At 46.9% G+C, this 24,253-nt stretch overlaps 1 protein-coding gene across 1 annotated transcript in view; it reads right to left on the minus strand.

Moving 5' to 3' along the window:
* The window catches only part of Vps45 (vacuolar protein sorting 45 homolog), a 61,344-nt gene extending 54,275 nt beyond the window's left edge, over nt 1–7,069 (minus strand). The window contains exons 1-3 of the mRNA XM_051157723.1: nt 6,870–7,069; nt 6,172–6,306; nt 2,309–2,369 (exon numbers count right to left, since the gene is read on the minus strand). Of these exons, the coding sequence (XP_051013680.1) occupies nt 2,309–2,369; nt 6,172–6,306; nt 6,870–6,962 (289 nt within the window). The 5' untranslated portion in view covers nt 6,963–7,069. The remainder of the gene's footprint in view (nt 1–2,308; nt 2,370–6,171; nt 6,307–6,869) is intronic.
* Between the last annotated feature and the right edge of the window lie 17,184 nt (nt 7,070–24,253).

Consider the following 24,253-nt stretch of genomic DNA (forward strand, 5'->3'; position numbering starts at 1 on the left):
CAGAGCCCGTGCCACGCGCAGAGCCCGTGCCCTGCCACGTGTAGAGCCCATGCCGTGCCACATACAGAGCACATGCGTGCCACGCGCAGAGCACATGCCCTGCCACGTGCAGAGCCCATGCTGTGCCACATACAGAGCACATGCGTGCCACGTGTAGAGCATTCTTAGAACAACAAACATTACAGAACGAAGAGCAGAGTGACAGCTGCCAGGGCTAAGCATGGACTGAGGTAGACGTGGATACGGTCAATAAAGAGCAGTGTGGGGACAGAACGGTTCTGTTGTTGACTGTGTCGCGGTAATACCCTGGCTGTGACCCTGACACTGTCCTGTTAGTGCTACATGAGGGGAGACTGGGTGAAGACATATGGATCTCTGCAGTCTGCATAACTACGCATCACTTTAGTCTATTTTCTGTGTTCAATATCACTGTCTAGTAAGCTACAAGAAAAGAGGTCTATATTGGCTCAGAGTTCTAGTCCTAAGTTTAGGGGCTGCAGGTGTGGACCACGCGCTGATGGCGTGGAGACGTGCAAGGCCACACTGGCTTTAGAGCAGACTCACTCTTAGGACGTTAGCCCATCAGTCACGCAGGCATATCAATTTCCTCTCACAGGTCCCATCCCAATATTTCATAGCAAATTGAATTTCAACATGAGGGTTTCTGGGGTGGGGGAGGGTGGAGTGAGAATGACAAGCGAGCAGGCACATGAATCTGCACTTCTAAATAGTTTAATTAAAAATAAAAAACTTTGATTATTAACTCAGTGAACAAAAAGTAGGATGAGAAACTATTAAAAATACTTTTACCTGTTAGATGACATAAACGCTCAAATAAAGTAAGAGACAGCTCATCGTAAAATTTAAAATATTAGAGCCGGGCGTGGTGGCGCACGCCTTTAACCCCAGCACTCAGGAGGCAGAGGCAGGCGGATCGTTGTGAGTTCGAGGCCAGCCTGGTCTACAAAGTGAGTCTAGGACAGCCAGGGCTACACAGAGAAACCCTGTCTCGAAAAACCAAAAATAAATAAATAAGTAAAAATTAAAAATTAACTCTTGGCTTCATTATTTTTTGTTTTTGTCTTTGTTTTGAGTCAGAGTTTCTCTGTGTAGGCCTGGTTGTCCTGGACTTACTATGTAGACCAGGCTGGCCTGGAACTCAGAGATCTGCCTGCCTCTGCTTACAGGGTGCTAGGACCACTGCCTAGCTAATTTTTGGCATCATTAAATAGTAATATGTGGTAAAAGAAATATGTATATCTTAGATAATGGTCTAAACCTCCAAAGCCTGAAAATCTCTCAAATATCCTAACCCTCCCGCCCCCTCTCTCTGTGTAGCTTTGGCTGGTCTGGGACTCACTGTGTAGACCAGGCCGGTGGAGTTCTGCCTGCCTAGGCTCCCGAGTGATGGGAGTAGAGGCAGGCCCAACCCACCAGGCTAATAATGCTCCAACCTTCTGGGTGCTAACTGTGCTCCCTAGTTTCAAAACCAGCTCCAGATTTTACTAATTCTACAAAGAGCAATGGTGCCACCTAGAGGACAACGATCGCAACTTCCATAGCAGAATGGAAGAAAAATCCAAATAAATTTTGAGTGGCATGAACCTAGCTCTTCCCCAGGCTTTGCCTCTGCACAGGCAATGTGTCCTTCATGCATCGCATAAAACAGCAAAGCCAAGTGGGCGAGTGCAGCTGGGGAGGGGACACATTTCCTTTACCCAATAGATCTCCGTGTATCCGTCCCTGAACTAATTAGTTTCTATACCTCAATTCACAAGTGAAACACAGAGTAGGTAAATATTTTAATGGAGGAAAAATATGCAATTTAGCTACTTATAATTTTTGGCTAATAAATCAGCCTTTTAAAATGCAAAGCAAAGTAAAAAGCCTTTTATCTAAGCAATCATGGATGAATGGAAATTGTTATTTTGGTTTCAGAAAAAGAATTATGGCTACTACTTAATTTTAAAAGGTTTATTCATTTTTATCTTATGTATATTTTTGCCTGATGTACATCTGTGCACCATGTGTGTGCCAGAAGACAGTGCCAGATCCCCTGTAAGTGGAGTTACAGATGGTTGTGAGCCACTGTGTGGGTGCTGGGAATTGAACCCTGGTCCTCTGGGAAGAGCAGCCAGTGCTTTTAACAGCTGAGCCACTGTCAAGTCCCCACAGTGCGCCTAATGCTTTGAGTCCATGAGCCTCTCAGTGCTGAATTCAATGAACTTGACGGTACAGTTACCTGAGAGCCTGGCCTAGCTGGGACGCACATACGCACATCACTGACAAAGGGAACTGACATACTTACAAATAAAATAGATGCTGTATCTGGGTCTTCGGAGCTCCTGAATTACATAGTCTACATTCTCCTAGAAAAGAAAGCAAACACAGCGTGAGCACAGCTGTTCCGTTAGAATCAGGGCGATGATAGTGAACCTGATGAGTAACAACAACAAAAACCACAAAAAAATAAAAAATAAATAAAAAAAAAATAATGGGCTGGCAAGATGGCTCAGCAGATAAGAGCATTTGCTGCCGAGTCTGATGACCTGAGCTGAGCCCCTGCCGCGTACATGGCGGGAGGAGATAGCCCACCCCTGTGAATTGTCCTGCAACCTCTGTGAATGTGACCTTAAAAATAACAAATGTTAGAAACAAAACAAACAAACAAACAAACAAACAAACAAAAATCAGTCTGTTTAAGATTTAAGTTTTTTGCCAGGCGTGGTGGTGCACACCTGTAATCCCAGCACTCAGGAGGCAGAGGCAGGCAGATCGCTGGGAGTTCGAGGCCAGCCTGGTCTACAAAGTGAGTCCAGGATAGACAAGGCTACAGGGAGAAACCCTGTCTTGTAAAACAAAACAAAACAAAACAAAAAAAGTTTTTAATTTTGTGCAAATGAACCTGTGTGCACACACAATGGCCTGGGGAAGGCAGAGGCCTCAGATTCCACTGGCCCTCAAGCTACAGGTGGCTGTGAGGTGCCCGACACGGGTGCTGGGCATCACACTTGAGTCCTCTGTAAGAGCGGTGCACACTCTTAACTAATGAGCCGTCTCTCCTGCCCAGCTCGTTTTACAAAGTCAAAACATGAGAATTCTAATCCCAGGCCATTCTGGCGAACACTTGATCTGTTTTCTGATACCAGAACACATGGTTAAATTTCAAATTACATCAGGTTTTAAAACTAAAATTTGTGGAGACAAATTTGTGGGGGTTCTGTTGCTTGTGTCACTGTTAATATATTTTAAATTAAGCACTTTAAAATTTATTTAAATCGGGCTGGAGAGATGGCTCAGTGGTGAAGAGCACTGCCTGCTCTTCCAAAGGTCCTGAGTTCAATTCCCAGCAACCACATGGTGGCTCACAACCATCTATAATGAGATCTGGTGCCCTCTTCCGGCCTGCAGGTGTATATGAAGACAGAACATTGCATACATAATAAATAAATAAATATTTTTTAAAAATTTATTTAAATCATGCCATTTAAAAATAGTTTTAAGAAGCACTCACTGCAACCTCAGATGGTGCTGCACACAAATTCCAGTACTCAGAAGGCAGAAACAAAGAGGATGTAGGGTTTTTGTTTTGTTTTGTTTGTTTGTTTTGGTTTTAAGAGACAGGGTTTCTCTGTGTAGCCCTGGCTGTCCTGGACTCTTTTTGTAGACCAGGCTGGCCTCGAACTCACAGAGATCTGCCTGCCTCTGCCTCCCGAGTGCTGGGATCACCACCATGCCCAGCTGAGGATGTGGGTCAAGTCAGCCTGGATGACATAGCCAGACCCTGTCTGAAGGCTGAAGGCGAGCAAGCAAAGGAACAGGAGTGTACAATGCCTCCTCAACGAGGAAAAGTCTTTGCATTGCCAGTCAAACTACAGAAAACTATCTTTACGATATAAACATTTATACTGTAATGATTAAGAGATGTATTTATTTGTAGGTGTATCTGCGTGAGCACATGTGCATGTGGGTGTGCTTGTTCCTGGGGTTGCAGGCTTGCAGCCGCACCCAGCTAACCATGTGGCACTGAGACCTACACTCTGGTCCTCCTGTTGAGCCATTCTCCAGCCCTTTCTTGCTTTTGTTACTGTCTGAGTTAGAAGAACATGTGGCCCAAGTGGGCTTCTGACTTACTGTGTAGCTAAGGGTGACTTGGAACTGTTGCCTCTACCTGCCAAGTGCTGGCATCACAGACATGTGCTACCATGTCAAGCTCACTGTATAGTCCTAAGGACAAACTGTTTTTAACAAGTAGTCTAGGTATAACATTACTCCTTTATACAGCCAGGGAAAAAGGTAAAAAAAAAAAAAAAAATGTGAAGCCAGGAGAGTTTGAGAGAGTGTATACAGCTATCAAGAAGTCTCCTCACTTTATGCCAGGAAATAATGAACTAAGTCATCTCTAAGACCCCTCTTCATGACCAAAATCACGAATGTGAAAAACAAAACAAGAGAAAACCAAAAACCTCACATTATTTCAGCAACTATTTCTTAGGCATCTTTTATGTGGCAGGCACTGTGGGAACATAGCAGGATGGCTGAGCAGACCCGGTTTCTGCTGACTTACTGTGGTAGGCCAGCTAGGTGTCAATCACAGAAGCCACATAACTTCGTCCAGTAAGTATCCCATGCCTGAAACCCAGCACTCAGGAGGCAGAGGGGGGCGGGGGCGGGGACTACTGCAAAACTGCAGCCATCCAGGCCTCCACAGTGACCCCGCTCTGAAAACAAACACCTTCAATTGTAAACCAGTGCCGGAGAGGAAGGCGGTGCTGTTTATGACAGGGATGTCTGGCCGGCCCAGTAAGGCCAGGGAAGATTTGCTTGAGGACGTGAAGGAGGGGCCATGTGAAGGCCACACAGCGTGATGAAACATCAGAATGTGAGTGGACCGAGGGGTAGCGTAGCCAAAGTGCAGAGTGGCAAAGAGGCTCAAAAGCCACATAAGAACTAGACCACGCTGGACTCCGCAGGCAACAAGGAAGGAGTCTGTTTCTACCATTAAAAACAAAACAAAAAACAAAGAGAAGCCAGGCAGTGATTTCAAGCACGGTGACACAATCAGTTTGCCATTTGGGAAAGTACACAGTGTGCAAGAATAGAAGCAGCCAGACGTAGCGGTGGCGCACGCCTTTAGTCCCTGCTACTCGGGAGGCAGAGGCAGGTGGATCTCCGTGAGTTCGAGGCCAGCCTGGTCTACAAATTGAGTCCAGGAGAAACCCTGTCACAACGCCCCCGCCCCAAATAAATAAATAAATAAAATAATAGATAGGCTATTTAAAAATAAGAAATAGGAAAGGTTGTTTGTTTGGTTGTTTGTTTGAAAACAAACAAGGGGGTCAGAGAGATGAGCTGGCTCAGTGGGTAAAGGCATCTTCCACCACGTCTGAGCACCTGAGTTTGAGTCCTGCGACTCGGAAGGTAGGAGAAAGCCCTACTCCCGAGCTGCTCTCTGACCCCCACCCTCCACCCCAGCGTAAATACGGCACTGGAGCCAGATTTGCAAGGTGATGCACAGAAGCCGAGAAATGGCTTACAAACTAACTTTCAGATGATGCGACGACAGGACTTAACCGAGAGAGGGGTGATAAAAAAAGACCCTTCTGGCTGTAATGTCGGAGCAGAACAGGAGCGCAGGAGGGTTCAGTGCGTAAAGGAAAACCAAAGGGGCGGGAGGATGGCCTTTCCCTGCGAGGCCACCGGACTTCACTGCAGGCGTGAAACTGAGCCACCACAGCCACCACGGAATGACTTCTCGCTGTTTTTATGATAAAGACAGATTTGTTCCTAAGCACAGATGGGGATAGAATGGTAGAGGTTCAAGATGGTAAGAGCTGCGTGAGCGCGCCCCTCGCACACTGACGTGCAGAGCTGGGTGCAGAGCTCAATCCAGCACTGAAGAGATCTAGGTTCCCAGAGCTCGTGGCTTTGGGGATAGCTATTAATCCGACCCCCCAAAATAATAATAATATATATATCTTGAAGGAAAACCTGGCTGTCAGAGGTAAACTGAGGCATGGGAAGGAGAGGAAGAACAGTCACAACACTGACAAAACCGGGTAATTATGATGCCACAAACGATGGTAACACAAATTTATTTTGCCTTCTCAATGCTTTCAGATCAGTGTCCCGCATCTGCCTGCGGAGACGGCAGCTCAGCTTGGGTAGTACCTTTGTGGGTCGAAGAAAACAAATTGCTTTTAGGTGTTTCATGATCTCTCGATTTGGAGAATCGATTCGCTCGAAGAGGTACACTTCCTTCTGGAGGATCTCTGACTGTGTGTAGACCATACTCACTATGCCGGTCTGTAAAGAAGGAGAGTGAACTAAGGTTACCCTAGTCCAGGCTAATAAAAACACCATCAACAGAGAAGCCTTTGCCATTAACACCTGGCTAGGTAACTTAAATGCTAATTTGGGGAACGACATTTACTGACTATCCCAAACAGGTTGCCATGTGTTAGAACGAAGACCTGCTCTCTCTGAGCAGGGACAACGCAAACTTCTAAAGAGGGTTTCCCCGCTCCTTTAGAAAGTTCTTTAAAACAAAACAAAACAAAAAAACCCTTGTGGCCAGCAAATAATCTGTCATTTCATCTTGAGCTCCAACAATTAACTTTTAAAAACAGCGTTGGGTGAAATAACAGGGTCGCCCTAAAAACATCTTCCAAGTGTTTCCTGTGTCACCAAACAACTTCTTGGCAGACACTCTTTCATGTGCTAGAAGTCTCGCGGCTCCGGTTAGAGCCGGTTAGACCGCACGCCCGCCAGCAAAGCTTTATACAACTTTTCCAGCGCCAGACAGAACAGACCATGGTCGGCAGTGAGAAGCTAAGTCCTTCATAAACACTGAGCAAAAGCGAACTCACCGTTTCTTTATCCATGAGAAGCACCTTCATGCCGGGCCCGCTGTCCTCGATCATTTTGGAAATATACTGCTTCACAGCAAAAACCACGTTCATGGTGGCGAACTGACAGCTGCCCCCGACAGCCCTTCCCGCCCCCTTTCCTGGCTGAATTAACCTCGGGCGGTAGGCTGGGTCTCAGCTGCTTCCGGCCGGCCAAGCATCGGTTTCCGGGAGTCCGGGTAGCTCCGATAACTGGGAACTGTAGTTCCTCTGTGAAGCGCCGGCGCCATTCCGCACCGTCGTGGCGTCGGGAGTGGGAGGCAGCCGGTTCCCTCAGAGAGCGCGGTGCGTGGAGGGCTTGGCGCGTCGCGGTAGACAGCTGTCCCGAACACAGGAACCATCGCGCGCGGCCGTGCCCACTGCTGGCCGAGCATCCCTTCTGGAGACCCGCGTGGCCGAGGCCGCGAGATGGCAGGTTCGAGACAGATCTGTTCTGCATAGCAAGGACCCTGAGAGCCCAGGCTGGGCTACGTAGGCAGACGCTGTTTCAACAGTGTCTGACAAACTTTAAAGTAGCATCATCATGGGACGGACTCCCCTGGTGGTCATTGTTAAGGCAATGACAGTGCCGGGTGTTAGGGCTGAAAATGAGACTCAAATGCATTTTCTTCTTCTTCTTCTTTTTTTTTTTTTTTAAGATTTATTTATTATAATGTACACAGTGCTCTGCCTGCATGTACCCCTGCGGGCCAGCAGAGGGCACCAGATCTCATTACAGATGGCTGTGAGCCACCATGTGGGTGCTGGGAACTGAACTCAGGACCTCTGGAAGAGCAGCCGGTGCCCTTAACCTCTGAGCCGTCTCTCCAGGCCCTCAGTTGGATTTTCTAAAGAAAAGCTGAAGTAGATCACACGGTTGTTGAGTGAAGGAATAAAGCGAAGCCGTTAGGGAGACCGCAGGGACCGCGAGCCCACATCGCCCAAAGCGCTGGACTTCTCCGTTCTGCAGGGTACCTACCGGGTTCCAGGGCCCATGAAATGGTCTGGGGGCGCTGACGCAAAGTACCTTGAGAATTCAAAGGGAAAAACATTTTTATCTAAGAAGCAATGAACGATTAGCAGTAAAATGGATCCGTACCGTTACCAGGAGAGTTGTAAAATCAGGGACACAAATAACTGCGACAAATCAGTGACTATCGGTGCTTCAAACCTTTCCACCACTCTGTGTGTGTGTGTGTGTGTGTGTGTCTGTCTGTGTGTGTGTAGTATCTGTGTCTGAGTCTATGTGTGTGTCTGTGTGTGTGTCTGTGTGTGTGTGGTGTGTCTGTGTGTGTCTATGTGTGTCTGTGTGTGTGTCTATGTGTGTGTCTGTGTGTGTGTGTGTGTCTGTGTGGTGTGTCTGTGTGTGTGTCTATGTAGTGTGTGTGTGTCTGTGTGTGTCTGTGTGTGTAGTGTGTGTGTGTGTCTATGTGTGTGTGTATCTGTATCTGTGTGTGTGTGTCTGTGTGGTGTGTCTGTGTGTGTCTGTGTGTAGTGTGTGTCTGTGTGTGTGTGTGGTGTGTGTGTGTCTGTGTCTGTGTCTATGTGTGTGTCTGTGTGTGTCTGTGTGTGTATCTGTATCTGTGTGTCTGTGTGTGTCTGTGTGGTGTGTCTGTGTGTGTGTCTGTGTGTGTGTATCTGTGTCTGTGTCTATGTGTGTGTGTCTATGTGTGTGTCTGTGTGTGTGTGTGGTGTATCTGTGTCTGTCTGTGTGTGTGTATCTGTATCTGTGTGTGTGTGTGTGTGTGTGGTGTATCTGTGTCTATGTGTGTGTGTGTGTGTGTGTGTGTGTGGTGTATCTGTGTCTATGTGTGTGTCTGTGTGTGTGACATGAAACTGGAAAGGAGATCACCAGAGGGGAGAAAGGGGTTTTAAGAGAGGAGGACCCGGGCAGACAGAGTAACGGAATACAAGGGGCACAGAACAGAAGGAGGGTCTATTTAGTAGCGGAAGGGAACCGGTGAGCTCTGGGAAAGGTGCAGTAAGGGGCTGCAGGCGGGAGGACAGGGAAGGAATTAGAACAAGCTATAACTGCCATACGTATGAAAGTGCCAACTGAAAAAGGAACGTTAACAACCAGCGCACGCAGCACACAAAACATTAGTTCTTTCAACATGTTGCAAGAAATATGATGGCGCGCGATTTTAATCCCAGCACTCGGGAGGCCGAGGCAGGCAGATCGCTGTGAGTTCGGGGCCAGCCTGGTCTACAAAGTGAGTCCAGGACAGCCAGGGATACACAGAGAAACCCTGTCTCGAAAAACCAAAAAAAACAAAAAACAAAAAACAAAAAAAACCCAAACTTTAAAATCACAAAGTAGCTGGGCAGTGGTGGCACATGCCTTTAATCCCAGCACTCGGGAGACAGAGGCAGGTGGATCACTGTGAGTTTGAGGCCAGCCTGGTCTACAAAGTGAGTCCAGAACAGCCAGGGATACACAGAGAAACCCTGTCTCGAAAACCCCTCCCAAAAATAAACAAACAAACAAACAAACAAATAAATAAAAAGAACAAGCCGCTGGTGGTGGCGCAAACCTTTAATCCCAGCACTCGGGAGGCAGAGGCAAGTGGATCTCTTGTGAGTCCCAGGCTAGCCTGGTCTACACAGAGAAACCCTGACTCAGAAACCAAACCAAACAAAGGGCAAAGAGTAGGAAAAGGATTGTCCGTGAGATCGTCCAAGCAGCTGGTAAGAGAGGAGTGGGAAGAACCCTTTAGCTGTTTATGTTCAGACAGCTGTGACTTTTTGAAGGAAGGGAGAAATATCTACTTTGACAAAGTTCACTAATTCCCATTTTCCATAAAGTTCCGAGGAGGCCTGCGACAGTGTTACTTTATCCGCTGAATGAAAACAAACATAGCCATAAGCATTTTGGAGGAGTTGTTACCCACGCAATGGACGCCGGGATGGAGCTGGCATTCGACAGCACCCTTCTTTCCTGAAGAAATCCACACAAGTTATTTTAATTGTCTCCATAGTAAGGACTTCTTCTGTATCCCTGTGTATCTAAATTTAAGACTGAAATGCCTTGTGACTCATCCAGAATAAACCCAGACTGATGTGTTGCAGGCAAGAGAAAGCACATGCAGAAGGCAATATGAGATGCCTTACTTATTTTTTTAATTGTGTAAGTAAACTAATAAATATTTGAACAATAAAGAGATTAAATTTTTAAAAATAAATCACGACGTTCTGCATATATGAGTGATTATGTGAACTATAAAAGACTCCAATGATGGGCGTGGTGGCGCACACCTTTAATCCCAGCACTCGGGAGGCAGAGGCAGGCGGATCGCTGTGAGTTCGAGGCCAGCCTGGTCTACAAAGTGAGTCCAGGACAGCCAAGGCTACACAGACTTCCTGTCTCAGGGGAGGGAGGAAATTCTAGAAATAGTTAGAAGTTTATTTTTGTGTTGGGCATAGTGGTGTACACATTTAGTCCTGGTGCTTAGGCAGAGGAAGAGACAGAGAGGCAGAGGCATCTCTAAGTTCAAAGCCAGCCTGGTCTACATAGTGAGTTCCAGGCCAGCCAGACTCTATTTTGGGGAAGGAAAAAAAAATCGGGGTTGTCTTCATTGGATTCTAGAAACTGTTGGCTATAAAGCAGGAAGTTAAAATATGATACTGATGTCTAAACAGTTTATTTAGACTTGTGCCTATACGTATAAATCAAATAAGTGATAATTATCAAAATAATGTCATGTACTTTAGCTTTTTATTCAAAATATGTACTATTTGGACATTTAAATACCTGTTCTGTTTTGTTTTGTTTTTTTAATTTGAATCATGGCTTTTTTCTCTTTAAGAACTCAAGGCTTCAATAGAAAACAAAGGCTTTATAGATAAGTTTTATATAATATAGATAATATGAAAGTTCTTAGTTACAAATTTACCATCCTTGTTGCTTCATGTAAAGTCATTCTCCTCTCAAGGCCTGGATTAGAAGAAAATGAAGATGAAATTTGATGGAACGATAGAACTGAACTTGCTTAGATCATGGGTCACTGTGATTTGTCAGCATTCTCCAGAGAAAGGGTCTGTCTGTCTGTCTAACTGTCTGTCTATCTATCTATCTATCTATTTATCTATCTTTGTTTTGTTTTTGAGACAGGGTTTCACTGTGTGGCCCTGGATGTCCTGGAACTCTCTCTGTAGACCAAGTGCTGGGATTAAAGGTGCGCCACCACTGCCCAGCTAAAGTTGGGATTAAGAGAATGCCTAATGACACCTCGCTCACTTAAATATCACCAATTTGGAGACAAACATGGTACCTACCCGCTGTCATGTTTTCTGCAATTAAACCTCAATGTGTTTGAATAGTTCCTCAATTATATACTTAAGAATCACCTGGTGTGTGTGTGCACATGCAGAGACTCACCTGGGGAGCCGGGGCCTGAATTACCTTCCCTGAAATTCGAGAACGCATCAGCCTGGGAGAAGCTACTCCTTCCCTGAGCAACTTACTGTTTCCTCTTTCTTCCTTCCTTCCTTCCTTCCTCCTTCCTTCCTTCCTTTTCGGTTTTTCAAGACAGGGTTTTTCTGTGTATCCTTGACTGTCCTGGACTTGAACTCACAAAGTTCCACCTGCCCCTGCCTCCCAAGTGCTGGGATTAAAGGTGTGCGCCACCACCGCCCGGCCCTATCTGCTTCTTTGTGTCCCTTCCCTTTACACATTCTGTTTTAGACAATACGTCATCCTTTCCTTAAGGATAGAAAAGGTCCTTATCTATTCTTTGCCCTTAGAACTGTGTCCCGCCCTTAGGAGAGAGCCACTAAATATTTGATGTTGGGCGAACTGCTGCAGTGGCGCTTTAAATAAAGTGTAGTTTTACACGGGCCAGAACAAACAAGAGGCCGCAGGAAAACATGAAACTTCTCTCCAAAACCTCAAGTAAAGAGCAGGGCTGTTGCTTTACTTGTTCCAGGGGTCTTGTAATAATCAAATGACGTGCTGTATTTTTTTTTTTCCTGACCATCCTCCAGTGGCCATTAGAGATAGGGCCGATTCCAGAAACTGTTGAGTAAGGATTTCCATGAGGGTTGGGAGAAGGATCCCCTGGGAAAGGTCTTGCTGCCAAGACTGACCACCTGAGCTGGAGCCCAGGGTCTCACATGGTACAAGGAGAGAAAACCAATTCCTATGAGCTCCACATGTGTGCCATGGCACAGATGCACACACATTCACCCCCACACCCCACTAAGTAAAGTGTGTGTGTGTGTGTGTGTGTGTGTGTGTGTGTGTGTGTGTGAGACTGAGACAGCATTAACTCTCTTTAGCTTTGGATTTCTTTTAGTATTCAGGCAGAGGGAGCCCTGGGATTGCCAAGAGGGCACTACTAAAATATGGGCTCTAAAACTGGGAGCTGTCCATATATATACACATATACGTGTACACATACACACACACACACACACACACACACACATCTATGCAGATGTCATTTCTGCTTGTATCCGCTGCCATGGCTGCCAGTGTACCTCTCAGTGTGGACATGTGCTGGCTAATTTGTTAACTTGACACCTCAATTTAGTCAGATTGGCATATAGGCAAGTCCGTGGGACGTTTTCTTGATTGATGGTTGATGTAGGAGAGCTCAGTGTACTGTGGGCAGGGTCATCCTTTCGCAAGTGGCATCCCAGCACTTGGAAGGCAGAGGCAGGTGGATCGCTGTGAGTTCGAGGCCAGCCTGGTCTACAACGCTACACAGAGAAACCCTGTCTCGAACAACCAAAAAAAAAAAAAAGAAAAAGAAAAGAAAAGAAAGAAAGAAAGAAAGCAATGGAGCAAGCCGTCGGGAGCAAGCCAGTACGCGCGTCTCCTGCACGGCCTCGGCTTCAGTTCCTGCCTCCAGGTTCCCGCCTTGAGCTCTGGCACTAACTTCCCTTCATGTGGACGGTGAGCTGTAAGAGGAAGCAACCTTCTCCCCTTGGTCACAGTGTTTACCACAGTAATAGAAAGCAGTCAGGAAATGACCTGTGTTTGGCTCTTTGCTAAGCATCTGATGTGTCTGGTTCTCAGTGACCTAAGTGGTACCTGCCATCTTCCCACTCCTCCTTGTGTTTTTGAGACAAGGTCTCTCTGTGTAGCCCCGGGTGGCTGGAACTTTTTATGTAGACCAAGCTGGCTTTGAACTCATAAAGATCTTTCTGTCTCTGCCTCCTTAATGCTGCCATTAAAGGTGTGTCCCACTTTTTTTATAAATTTTACTTTTTTTTTTTTTTCCCTTCTGAGACAGGATGTATCTATGTAGCTCTGGTTGTCCTGGAACTTGCTTTGTAGACCAGGCTGACCTCAAACTTATAGAAATCCCCTGCCTCTGCCTCCCGAGTCGTGGGACTAAAGACGTGTACCACCACCACCACCACCACCACCACCACCGGGCTTTACTTATTTTTAGTTGACAAAATTGTATGTATTTATTGTATACAATATGTTGTTTAAAAATATATAGTATTCTCTTTTTTAAAAAACAAAAACAAACAAACAAAAAAACAAAAACAAAAATAGCCGGGCGTGGTGGCCCACGCCTCTAATCCCAGCACTCAGGAGGCAGAGGCAGGCAGATCGCTGTGAGTTCGAGGCCAGCCTGGTCTACAAAGTGACTCCAGGACAGCCAAGGCTACACAGAGAGACTCTGTCTTGAAAAATAAAAAAAAAAGAAAAAGAAAAAGAAAAAACTAGGAGAGGGTGAATATGATCAAAATATATTAAAAAACAAAACAAAAAAATGCATGAAAATTTCAAAGAATTAATAAAAAATTGATATTAAAAATGAGAATAGACATTAATATCAGTTAAGATTACTTCTACTAAGGGAATAAACTGGATTGGAAACCTGGCAGTGAAGGACACAGCCCTGGGTAACACCTGAGAAATTTTACCGCAAGTGGCAGTTTCCCTCTATCACCACAAACGGCTCAAGGTGTACACATAACGAATTTGAGTTTCTTTCCTTTTAAACCTTCAGTTATTGTTGAAAGTTCAAAGCAACACTCAAGCCCAGCATACCGGAGTTTAGGAATGCTATTGGGAAATTAGACTTTTAATTCCCTGGCGATGCAAGTCTGGGTGCCGGGTGCCGGAGAGCTGGGAACAGGGAGCCTGCTGGGCGCTACAGTCTACTGCTCGCATCCGGCATCCCGCGAGCGTGGGGGTAATTTATCTCGGGGGGCCTTTGCATTAGGTATTTGTTTTTAACCCGTGTAGGGTCCCTAGAGCTGGAGTTACTAGGGATTTTGAGCTGCCCAAGGTGGGTGCTGGGGGTCCAATGCCTGCCCTCTGGGAGAGCAAGCAGTGCTCCTAACCGCTGAGCATCTCTCCAGCCCGACCTCTGCCTTTTAACCGAAGGGGGGAACGGGGCGGGGGAGGGGGGCGGAGTGGGGAATCGGGGGTGGGTGGGGTGGGGTGGGGCTTAATTTCAGGATTTTCCCTCCTATGGACTCTTTCTCCTGTCAAAGCCACGTACCATGCGCTGCGCCGCTCTTCTTCTCTTGGAGCAGAGCACTGATAAAAATTTAACCATGTCACAACCTGCTCTAGCACCTGTGAGATCCTCAGAATGGTAGAATGGTGTTGGGGCAAAGTCACCTCCATTGGCCTTTCTAGGACGTTTCTTTACTCTGTCTGTGGCTTGTTCATTCCTTCTTTCATCCGGATTAAAGCATTCCCTTGGGTGGAAGATAAGGAATTCTTTCTTTCTTTCTTTCTTTCTTTTCTTTCTTTCTTTTCTTTCTTTCTTTCAAGAACAGTAAGTAACTGCTGCCAACCTATCTCTCCAGGCCATATTTAGAAACTTCTTAAAGATGAGCTTTCATACAAACTCACCATTTTGCTACGGATGACCCTGAGTCCCTGATTCTCCCACCTTCATCCCACAAGCACTAAAATTATAGGACTGTGTCATGAAGCGTAGATGAACTTTTATTGCTACGACTAATACTACTAACAATAAGAATTAATATTGTTTATTAAAGAAAGGACTAGAAGGATTCCAAAGTCTAAGCAGCTTTATGGATACATTATAGAAAGCCTCTAAGAAGAAGCTCACTTCCTCTGTGGATGGGGAGTGGTTGGTGGGGTGCTTAACTCGTGTTCAGGGAGCCCTGGGTCTGGTCCCCAGCAGGGCATGAAACAGCTGTGGCATTGCACACCTCCAATCCCAGCACTTAGCAGGTGGAGGCAGGAGAGTCGGAAGTTCAAGGCTATGTTCGGTAGGTTATATGGAGTGTTGGAGGTTAGCCTGGGCTACATGGAACCCCATGTTAAAAAAGGGAAACAAAAAGATAAATTTATTAGTTATGTACACATGTGTACAGCACAGAAAGTAATGAAACATGTATCTACTTAAGGTTAAACATTAAAAAGAAGGCAAACAAGTATAACACAAGAGAGAGAGAGAGAGAGAAAGAGAGAAAGAGAGAAACAAATCAGCCGTGTTTGTGAAGGTACATATTCTGTGATGAATAAAATAAACGATAAGCCAAAACTTATCTTCGGAACCATTGTCAGCTGACGCCCTCCTCAGGCCTCTCTGGGCACCAAGCAATGTGGTGCACATACATACTTGCAGACAAAGCCAAGCGTGGTGGTGCACGCCTTTAATCCCAGCACTCGGGAGGCAGAGGCAGGTGGATCGCTGTGAGTTTGAGGCCAGGCTGGTCTACAAAGTGAGGCCAGGACAGCCAAGGCTACACAGAGAAACCCTGTCTTGAAAAACAAAACAAAACAACAACAAAAACTACACCCAGACAAAACACATGTACACACTCAAAATAAATAAAAGATAAAATAAATCTGAAAAAAAAAAAGAGAGAGAGCTGCGACTCTACCCTGAGAACACGCGATGAGCGCTCTCAGGATGGGATAGTACGCTGTTTTTCTCTTTTTTAGAGACTGGCAATTCTAGAGGACGTTAAGTGCTCCCAATGTCTTTATTTTGCTTGGGTATCATGCGTGCCCCCACCCTGTTCGCTCTCCGGCCCTTAGACTCATTCAGGCTGCCCACTCCCTCCTTCTCCTCAGTTTAAGTACTGGGAGGAAGCTGTCAAGAGCGTAATTTATGAAGAAAATTATGCAATGAATTCTAGTATTGCAAAGTGTGCGGACATATTTTTTTAAATCCATTATTAATTATAAAATAAAGCCCTGCAATATCCAAAGTATGTTATTTTGGATAAATCGAGGCCCACTAATATATTTTAACTAGCCCAACAACTCAAAAAGCAACTTAAGAGCGTGGGCACTCCGATTTTAGCACCGGAAAAGAGATTTCTAGATTATTCTGACAGAATCCTATCTGCCAACAGCCAGAGAGGGATGAGCTGGCTTCAGATGGGTTTGCAGAAATGACTTCCGTTTTTAAAGTAGCTCAGTCAGCTGGGAGCAGAAAAAGGGACAAAGCTTGCTGAGTGAGGCTGAGTGAGGAGTGCCTGTCCCAGCTCTGTAATTGGCATTCCTGCTGCAGCCAGAGCAGCCTAAGGGAGCGGAAAATCTATAGTATTGTCATCCACACCGACCTCAAAGTGCTCACTGGAGCGATGTTACGTTCTAAGTGCCCAGAGCGCGCTGGCTCTGACCTCGGTAGAACAGGCGGCGGGCTCCCGGTTCTGTCTTGGTCTGTGATGAGCGCGCTGTCAGGCCTGATCTATGAATTGGTTACCGTACTTCTTCCTTATGGCCACACCCTGCTTGGGGCAGCCTCTTTGGAAGCCTTGCTGAGAAACGGAAAGTGCTAACCAAGGGGTTAGAGGGAGAACAAGTTCACAGCTTTCTTAGCTCCAGCGGAGGGCCCAGCTCTGGTTCCCAGCACCCATATATGGCGGCTTACTACAGTCATCGGCAACTCCAGTTCCAGGGCATCCGATGCCTGCTTCTGGGACCCAGGAGTACCAGGCACATACGTAAATGCAGACAAAATACTCACACACATGAAGTTTTGTTTTGTTTTGTTTTGTTTTGAAAAACCAAAACATTAAATAAAAATGCTAAACAAAAATTATTAGAGGTATCTAGTTTTCTGCTTGAGATTTAGAGTCGCCTGGGCTTGAATTTTGGCTTTTGCTTATTGTTATGTATTTTCATACAATATTTCCCTTTTCCTCTCTCTTGACTTTTCCTCCCTCCGTCCCTCCTTCCTGTCCCTCCCTCCCTCCCTCCTTCCTGTCCCTCCTCCCTCCCTCCTTCCTGTCCCTCCTTCCTTCCTCCCTCCCTCCTTCCTGTCCCTCCTCCCTCCCTCTCTCCCTCCCTCCTTCCTCCGACAGGGTCTCGCTATTTTTCCTGGGCCAGCCTCGAGTTCACCATCATCCTATATCTGTCTCCTAAAGTGCTGGGATTACAAATTGGCTTCACACAAGTCCCTCCCTCCCTTACTTTCTGGTTTCTCCGAGACAGGGTTTCTCTGTGTAGCCTTGGCTGTCCTGGACTCACTTTGTAGACCAGGCTGGCCTCGAACTCACAGCGATCCGCCTGCCTCTGCCTCCCAAGTGCTGGGGTTAAAGGCGTGCGCCACCACGCCGAGCCACACGAGTTTCTTGACCCTGAGTTTCGCTCGGTACAACCTTGAGTAACGCTGATATTGTGAGGGTCCCTGAAGGGGCAGCGAGCAGCGGATGGCAGCTACTGTTATGAGCACAGAAGCGATTGGACCCGCGCTAACCTTCTCTTTTATTGACGGAGCTCCGCAGAGGCTGAACGCGTCCTCTCTCTAACTGCCCACCACAACGGGACCTGTGAAGCGTGGAGGAACTCGGGTGCTCCTGATGACACAACACGCTTAAAATCCTGGGCGGGAGCGGGGCTGGAGAGACGGCTCAGAGGTTAATGGCGCTGGCTGCTCTTCCAGAGGTCCTGAGCTCAATTCCCAGCAACCACATGGTGACTCACAACCATCTGATCTGATACCTGCGGGTGTACATGCAGGCAGAGCACTGTGTACATAACAAATCTTAAAAAAAAAAAAAAAAAAAAAAAAATTACGGGCTGGAGAGATGACTCTTGCAGAAGACCTGGGTTCCATTTCCGTTACTTGTATATCGACTGAAAACTGTAACTCCATTTTCAGGGGATCTGATCCCCTCTTCTTGACTCCTTGGGCACCAGGCAAGCAGCATGTGGTGTACATACACACAGGCAGACAAACACACCCGTATATACATAAAGTAAAAGTTTTAAAAGAATGTTCTTCCATGCATGATACTGGATTAAATCATTTAAATGGTCACGACTAAGGGCTGGCGGTGGTAGAGCTGGAGAGGTGGCTCAGCGGTTATGCAGGTATTAATCTTTCAAAGGACCGGCATGTGGTTCCCAGCACCCACATTGGGTGGCTCACAGGGGCCAGTGACTCCTGCCCCAGAGGATCTGGCGACCTCTTCTGGCCTCTGTGGGCACTTGCATTCATGTGCACATACTCACATGTAGATGCACAGGCACCCACACAGTCAAAAGTAAAAATAAATCTTAAAAAAAGGACAGAGGAAGGACTGGAGATGTACGTTCATCGAGTGGCGGGGCACTTGCCTCGTGTGGTTGAGGCCCTGGGTTTGATTCTCTGTAGCACAGGAATATATGGGGGAGGGAGAGAGGGAGGGAAGGAGAAAAAGAGGAGGAGGGGGGATGGTTGTAACATAAAAGAAATAATATGCAATCACTGCAAATCATGTTTGAGTATAAGGGACCTCGAATGCCTTCAATTGGTTATCAAGTGAACTGAGTGTGAGGGCACGGGAGCAGTGAGGGCGTGCTCAGCTGGAGAGCTTATACATTCAAAATCAAAATCTAAAAAAAAAAAAAAAATTGTGTGCTGTCAAGAAAAGTTATAGTTGGAATTTTGCCTAGGGGTATACTGTGGAAGATTGAAATGTGGAAAGATATTTGTAGCATACTTTTTTTTTTTCTATACAGGGTTTCTCTGTGTAGCCCTGGTTGTCCTGGACTCGCTTTGTAGACCAGGCTGCTCTGGAATTAATTCACCATGATCTGCCTACATCTGCCTGCCGAGTGCTGGGATTAAAGGCGTGCGCCACTATGCCCGGCATTGTAGGGTACTTTTAAGTGACAAAAGCAAATAAGAAAAATATAACCAAGGGGCTGGAGACATGGCTCAGTGGTTAAGAGCACTGCCTGCTCCTCCAGAGGTCCTGAGTTCAATTCCCAGCAACCACATGGTGGCTCACAACTATCTATAATGAGATCTGGTGCCCTCTTCTGGTGTGCAGGCAAAACCTGTATACTTAATAATAAATAAATAAATCTTAAAAAGTATATTATACACACACACACACACACACACACACACACACACGCCCTAAGGGTCTTATTCATGAGTGGAGCACTTGTCTGGTGTGGGTGGGGCCCTGGGCTCCATATCCACTGCCACATAAGGAAAGGAAAGTGTAGGTACAGAATGACTCCAGTATTTTTATTTTTGAAAATATTTAAAGTGTGTGAGTGTTTTGCCAGCATATATGTGCACTATGTGTGTGCCTTATGCCTGTGGAGGGCCGAGGAGACTATGGGATGCCCTGGGAAGTAGAGTTGCAGGTAGTCAGGCACAAGACAGCGTGTGTATGTCAGGAATCAAACCTGGAAGAGCAATCAGTGCTCTAAACTGCTGAGCTATTTCTCAGCTTCCAAAAGGAGTCTTTTTATACACAGAAAGTGAAATATATATATATGAAATAATAAACATCTCTCTAGTCTCACTTGCAATATTTTTTTAAAGTAAGTGTGTTTATAAGGATATCCCTTTCTGCCTACTGCTCTGTCTGTCTTAAGTATTTGGAAGGCGATTGGCCAAAACAAAAATAGAAAATAGGCTTTACCATGGTCAGGGATTGTCTTAAGCACGTGTACTAGCTAATTAAATCTACATAGATGGCAGGGCCATCATCACCATCGGTGGAGAGCTGAGACATGGAGAGATTAAATAACTTTCCTGACACCAAACAGCTAAACAGTGAAGAGGCTTAGGCGGTAGGACCGGCTCTCAACTGCCAGGCCATATTAAAAGAAAAAATGTGCTGGGCGTGGTGGCGCACACCTTTAATCCCAGCACTCAGGGAGGCAGAGGCAAGAGGATCGCTGTGAGTTTGAGGCCAGCCTGGTGTACAAAGCGAGTCCAGGACAGCCAGGGCTACACAGAGAAACCCTGCCTCAGGAAAAAAAAAATGCCATAACTGGTGACTTACCCTGGTTTTGTGTATACTTTTATTTTCTTTGTGGGTTTTGGTGCTTCATTCCCCGCCCCTGCCCCGTGATAAGTATGTAGCTCATAATCAGGAAGAGTCCACTATTTTGTTTTTACAAATCCACATTTATTGCCTGGGCGTACGTTGCCCTGGGCCCCTCTTAATTGCTGCTCGCTGTTAATGAGAATGAGTTTCTGTGATTTGCTGGCTGAAAGCGTAGGCCCCGAAGGAGTGAAAAATAGGACAGGTGAGCTGTACAGAGGTGGAGGGAGACAGATGGGAGCAAGCAGGCCTGCAGGCCTGCCGCAGCGTTCAGCCATGCTGGAACCAGCAAGTGTGAGTTAACGTGCACATTGTGGAGGCTGTCACTGAGAAAAGTGTAGTGTGGGCCTGGCCCCCGTTCACCGAAAGGATGGTGGCACTTTGCTCCTTCAAGTCATTTGAAATTTTTCTTTAATAACTGTCCTTTCAATTTCTCCTGGTAAGGCCCAGTGACGCATATACACGGTAATTTAGTAAGGGAGACAACAGAGACATATGTTAATTTCCAATAAAAGGCTTTGAAGGCTTGAAGTAGAAAGAGCTCTGTTTATTTATGATTTGGTGGGGGGAGGGGCGTGGTGAGGTGGAGTCTCGTTGGTCCAGGCTTCCTGGAAACTCTCAGTGTGTACCAACATGGCATCCACCTGTGATGATGCCCTGGTGTCTGGGGCTCCAGGCATGGCCACTGCCCCCAGCTTTATCCCACGTTTTTTGCTTTATGCCAAATCTTACAGATCCTGAGGCGATCAGACGCTGCGACAGGCACAGCTCCTACAGTCTGTACTCTAAAATCAAGGCAGAGAAATGATTATGACTTAACCCAGAGAAGGGAAAATAATTATGGCTTAGCCCAAAAAAGAAAACTGTCCAGGTCAGTTTATAACCCACGGAAGCCGGGATGGATACTCAGACTACACAAAATAGCACCCAGAAAGAAAGCTACAGGCCACTCTTCCTTTCTTTTTTTGTTTTTTTGAGACAGAATTTCTCTATGTAGCCTTGGCTGTCCTGGACTCACTTTGTAGACCAGGCTGGCCTCGAACTCACAGCGCTCTGCCTGCCTCTGCCTCCCGAGTGCTGGGATTACAGACGTGCGCCACCATGCCCACCTTTCAGGCCCCCCCCTTTTTTTTTTATGAACGCAACCACAACGTTTTAAATATTACTAGCGTGGATTCTTTCACAGCAATTGGCGAAAGAATGACCCATTGTGACCAAGTCGGATTTATTATAGGTCTGTAGACATGGTTTAATATTAATCTTAGGAAGTCTATAAATAAAACTCACTAGATCCTTTAGATGGTGGAGGGGATAGGCTACAGGAGCATTTGGAGGCGTGGCTCGACTCTGAGGAGGTGAGTGTGGAGGGGGCACGGGGTCCATGCAAACAAGCATCACCGCTGGCAAGAAGGAAACTCGGTTCTGCACGACGACGTAGTTAGTTGGCGTGGATTCAAGCTCCTAGAGTCTGGCACCAGGCCGATTATCATAGACATATTTAAGTCCAGCACAATTTTGGGGAAAAGTTTCCTGCTTACAATTCTCTCTATCCCACGTGGGCGACAAAGCTTCGGTGTGACTGCATCAAAATTCGTTTGCAAAGTGCATGTGGCCTCTACCGTGAGGACGGGCTCTGGAGCTTACGGGCTTTGGTGTGGCCTCTGACCGAGACAGTGTGGCGGTCAGCAGGCTGTAAAGCACCTGTGGCAGCTCCCCTCAGGGTGGGCTCTAGGGAGGTAGAGTCTGGGATAAACTTTCTGGGGGATTTGGGTGAGGCCTGGCCCTACGCAAAGGAGCATCGACAACCTCCCCTCCCAGCCTTTCAGCTGGAAACTAGGTGTTCGCTTCGCGCCGTCCACTGCGGAGACAACCCTGCGGCTGCAAGGCTCCTGGCTTCTCCAGGGTTTATCTGTGAGCACTGGCGCCCTCTACAGGTGAAAGCGGGGCACTCAGGCCAGGATCCAGTAGGCAGCAGCTTGAAGGCCAGCCTGGGCAACCTAAGACCCTGCCTCAGAAAACAAGCACAACGCCAACACAATGTGACAACACGAACAGTGCACACACTGGAAACGAAGATGTCTATTTGGAAAACGACATAATGATCTGTAGAAAGGAGCACAGGTGAGCAAATCACTGAAGCCACTCACAGTAGGCATACCAAAAATGTAAAAACATTCTTCTACACGTATACAATATGTTTGGGGCGAATCTACTTCTTTTTTTTTTTTTTTTTTTTTTTTTTTGGCTTTTCGAGACAGGGTCTCTCTGTGTACCCTTGGCCATCCTGGACTCACTTTGTAGACCAGGCTGGCCTTGAACTCACAACGATCTGTCTGCCTCTGCCTCCCGAGTGCTGGGATTAAAGGCGTGTGCCACCATGCCCAGCCTCAAATCTACTTCTTGTTCTGTTCTTGTCCCTTCCATCCATCCCTCCCCTGTCTGCCACCACTTTCCCCTCCCACCTCAATGTTCTCTCTTTCTCTCCCCTCCCTCCTGCGCGTTCTCTCTCTCTCTCTCTCTCCCATTAAGTATATTCAATGTTGCCTGGATATGTATCACTGTGGGATGCCAAATGTTTTCTTATTACGTTGCAGTGACTGATTGAGACAAGAGAGAGAGTGTTCAGTAGCCAGAGGGCAGCTTGCAGAAGCCAGTCCTCTTTTTCCACCATATGGGTCCTGAGCATTGAGGTCAACAGGGTTGAGGAGATGTACATTTACTCCCTGCGCCATCTTGCTTGCCCCCAAAATGTTTTGCTGTACAGCAGCTACCAGGAGCACAAAGTCACTCCCTGTCAACCAGACAGAAGAATATCTGGAAACTTCAGAGCCACATAAGCCACAGCCAGGGTAGCCTTGGTGAATGTCGCTGCTCCTGGGAGGCCGCTTGCCACGCTGCGTGCCCACCACAGGGTCAACCTCAACAAATGCTACCCAGGTTACTTTGAGAAAGGTGGTATGGGGCTTTACCACTTAACCTGGATAAATTAAGGACGCCAGTCAGTGAGCAGACACTGCTAAGTGTCACCCAAAAATGAGGCCTTTGACTAATGGGATCTGATGCTAAAAGACACAGCGAATGTGACAGTCAAGATGGCAGCAGGTGTGGGAGATTGTCGCTGATTATGACCTCAGGGGTTTTAAGATCTCAGAAGTGGCCGGGCAGTGGTGGTGCACGCCTTTAATCCCAGCACTTGGGAGGCAGAGGCAGGTGGATCGCTGTGAGTTCGAGGCCAGCCTGGACTACAAAGTGAGTCCAGGACAGCCAAGGCTACACAGAGAGACCCTGTCTCAAAAAAACAAAACAAAACAAAGATCTCAGAGGTGACAATGAGCTGAGACAAAACTTCGACTTTAGAGACCCCCATCAACAGTTTCTCAGCAACATGACTCACGGTGAGTTACCTAAGTCTCTCTGATTGGAGGCTTCTTTGTATGAAAGGTGGGGAGGCCAGGAGAAGGCTGCCACAAACTGTCCCGGGGACTACAGAACCTGAGGAAATGAACGGTGTCTAATGGAGGTTGCTGCAGGTAGACATCTCCCTAGAGCCCCCAGTTGGGTTTTGGACGTCTCCTGACTCTGTGGTAAGTTCACTTTTGCTCCTTTGGTAGCTGACATCTAAAGCACGCTGAAGTCACAGGGTCGTAATTACAGTCCCTTACCAGGGTTACTTACCTGCTGAACCTAGACCTTTCAAATACCAAGGCTTACAGGACTTGAACGCAGTCCAAATATAGATAGATTCCTGCACACAGCAGCATGCCGGCGTCAGACTCCATGCTGTGGGCTAAGTAGGCTTTTTTTTGGCATGGATCACTCTGTTCTCAACGTGCCAAAGTGGAAGCTGTGGTTTCCCCCTCCCCTACTTCCCCCTCCCCTACTTCCCCCTCCCCTTCTTCCCCCTCCCCTACTTCCTCCTCCCCTACATTCTCCTCCCCTTCTTCCTCCTCCTTTTCCTCCTCCCCTTCTTCCTCTTCCCCTTCTTCCATCTGCGCATCCCACACCTCCTCCTCTTCCTCGTCTTCTCTCTGGTGGTGCTGCTGGTTGCTGAGCACGGAAGTCCAGAGCCGTGTGCATGTAGGGCAAGTGCTTGGCCCCTGCGATGCAGGCTTGGCCAGTAAAAGCTTCGTGTTGAA

Source organism: Acomys russatus, chromosome 15 (assembly GCF_903995435.1).
Source record: "Acomys russatus chromosome 15, mAcoRus1.1, whole genome shotgun sequence".
Taxonomy (NCBI): Eukaryota; Metazoa; Chordata; class Mammalia; order Rodentia; family Muridae; genus Acomys; species Acomys russatus.